General features: G+C 62.6%; 1 protein-coding gene across 1 annotated transcript in view; it reads right to left on the reverse strand.

Annotated features, from left to right (window-relative positions):
• Window positions 1–1325, reverse strand: part of TPCN2 (two pore segment channel 2) — a 32053-nt gene that overhangs the window by 18596 nt on the left and 12132 nt on the right. Inside the window, exons 7-8 of the mRNA XM_010837651.1 lie at window positions 994–1043; window positions 1–92 (exon numbers count right to left, since the gene is read on the reverse strand). The exon at window positions 1–92 is cut by the window's left edge and continues 25 nt beyond it. Of these exons, the coding sequence (XP_010835953.1) occupies window positions 1–92; window positions 994–1043 (142 nt within the window). The remainder of the gene's footprint in view (window positions 93–993; window positions 1044–1325) is intronic.

Below are 1325 nucleotides of genomic sequence, written 5' to 3' on the forward strand. Positions count from 1 at the left end.
CAGGAGGGTGGTCAGTGCCTCAGGCAGGTTGAAGAAGTAGGTCAGCCGCTCCCGGTCCTGCCCGGCGTCCTGCGGAAGCAGACACAGCAGCACTGAGGAGTCACCGGGCCTCGGGCCACAAAGCCCAGGCCCCAGACCCAGCAAGCCCAGCCCTCCCACTACGGCTGCGCAGCCTCAGAGCCCATCTCTCCATCTCCTCCCAGTGGGCTCCAAGCCCCAGGCTGGGCAGACTGCACTCAGGACCTCTGGGCCCGAGAGCCAGTGTCCAGGGACGCCCCACACGGACACCGGCCACTGGGGCAGGCCTGCTTGGAGCCACAGTGAATAGCTCTCACCAGCCTGGCGGGCAGCATCACTGCCTGGGCAGAGAGGGCCCAGCGGGGGCTGGCCCGCCCGCTCCCAGCCAGACTTCACGGGCTGTGCATGTGCCCTGGATACAGTGTGGGTGGGAAGTGCTCGCCCAGGCACAGAAAACCACCTCATCACTCAGGGAGCCTCGCAAGGCCACTCTCCTAGCTGCCACCTGAGGGCCAGCCCTCCATGGACACCTCGGGACCCTCCATGTTCCCAGGTCAGAGGCCGTCCCCTCCCTGACTCCCGGGGGGGCACCCTCGCCCACCCCACCCATCCTGTGCTCCGTAAACAGCAGTGACACTGGACAGACACGGGGGTCCTGAGATACTGGGACTGGTCCCACCTCCCAGCCGGGCTGCCCCTGCCACCCAGACTCACACACACACACAGAGACACACCCATGCATGTACACACAGAGACAGAAACACACACACAGCACACACAGTTACACACACAGACACCCCCATGCGTGTACACACAGAGATAGAAACACACACAGAGACACACCCATGCATGTACACACAGAGACAGAAAAACACACACAGACATACACAGTTACACACACACACACCACATCCCCTTGTGTGTACACGCAGAGACAGAAACACACAGCACACACAGTCACATAGACACACACACAGACACCCCCATGCGTGTACACACAAAGACAGAAACACACACACAACATGCTCACAGAGTTACACAGACAACACCTCCACACAGCAAGAAGCCAGGGGCTGGGAAGCAGTGAGGGGCAAAGAGGGGAGGGGTCCAGGCAGGAAGGGGTCCCCTCTGGAGAAACAGGCAGGGGCTGAGAGGGGCTGCCCTGACGGCCGGTCTGAGAGGCCTCCATCTAAGAGGGGTGCAGAGAAGGAGGGCCAGTGAGCGGCCGGTGGACCGACGGGGGCGGCACTGTGGGTCGCCTGGAGGGCTGCTGCCTGGCGGAGCAGAGCAGAGGGCACCGTACCTTC

The sequence above is a fragment of the Bison bison genome, unplaced genomic scaffold (genome assembly GCF_000754665.1).
Source record: "Bison bison bison isolate TAMUID 2011002044 unplaced genomic scaffold, Bison_UMD1.0 scf7180017864080, whole genome shotgun sequence".
NCBI classification, from domain to species: Eukaryota; Metazoa; Chordata; class Mammalia; order Artiodactyla; family Bovidae; genus Bison; species Bison bison.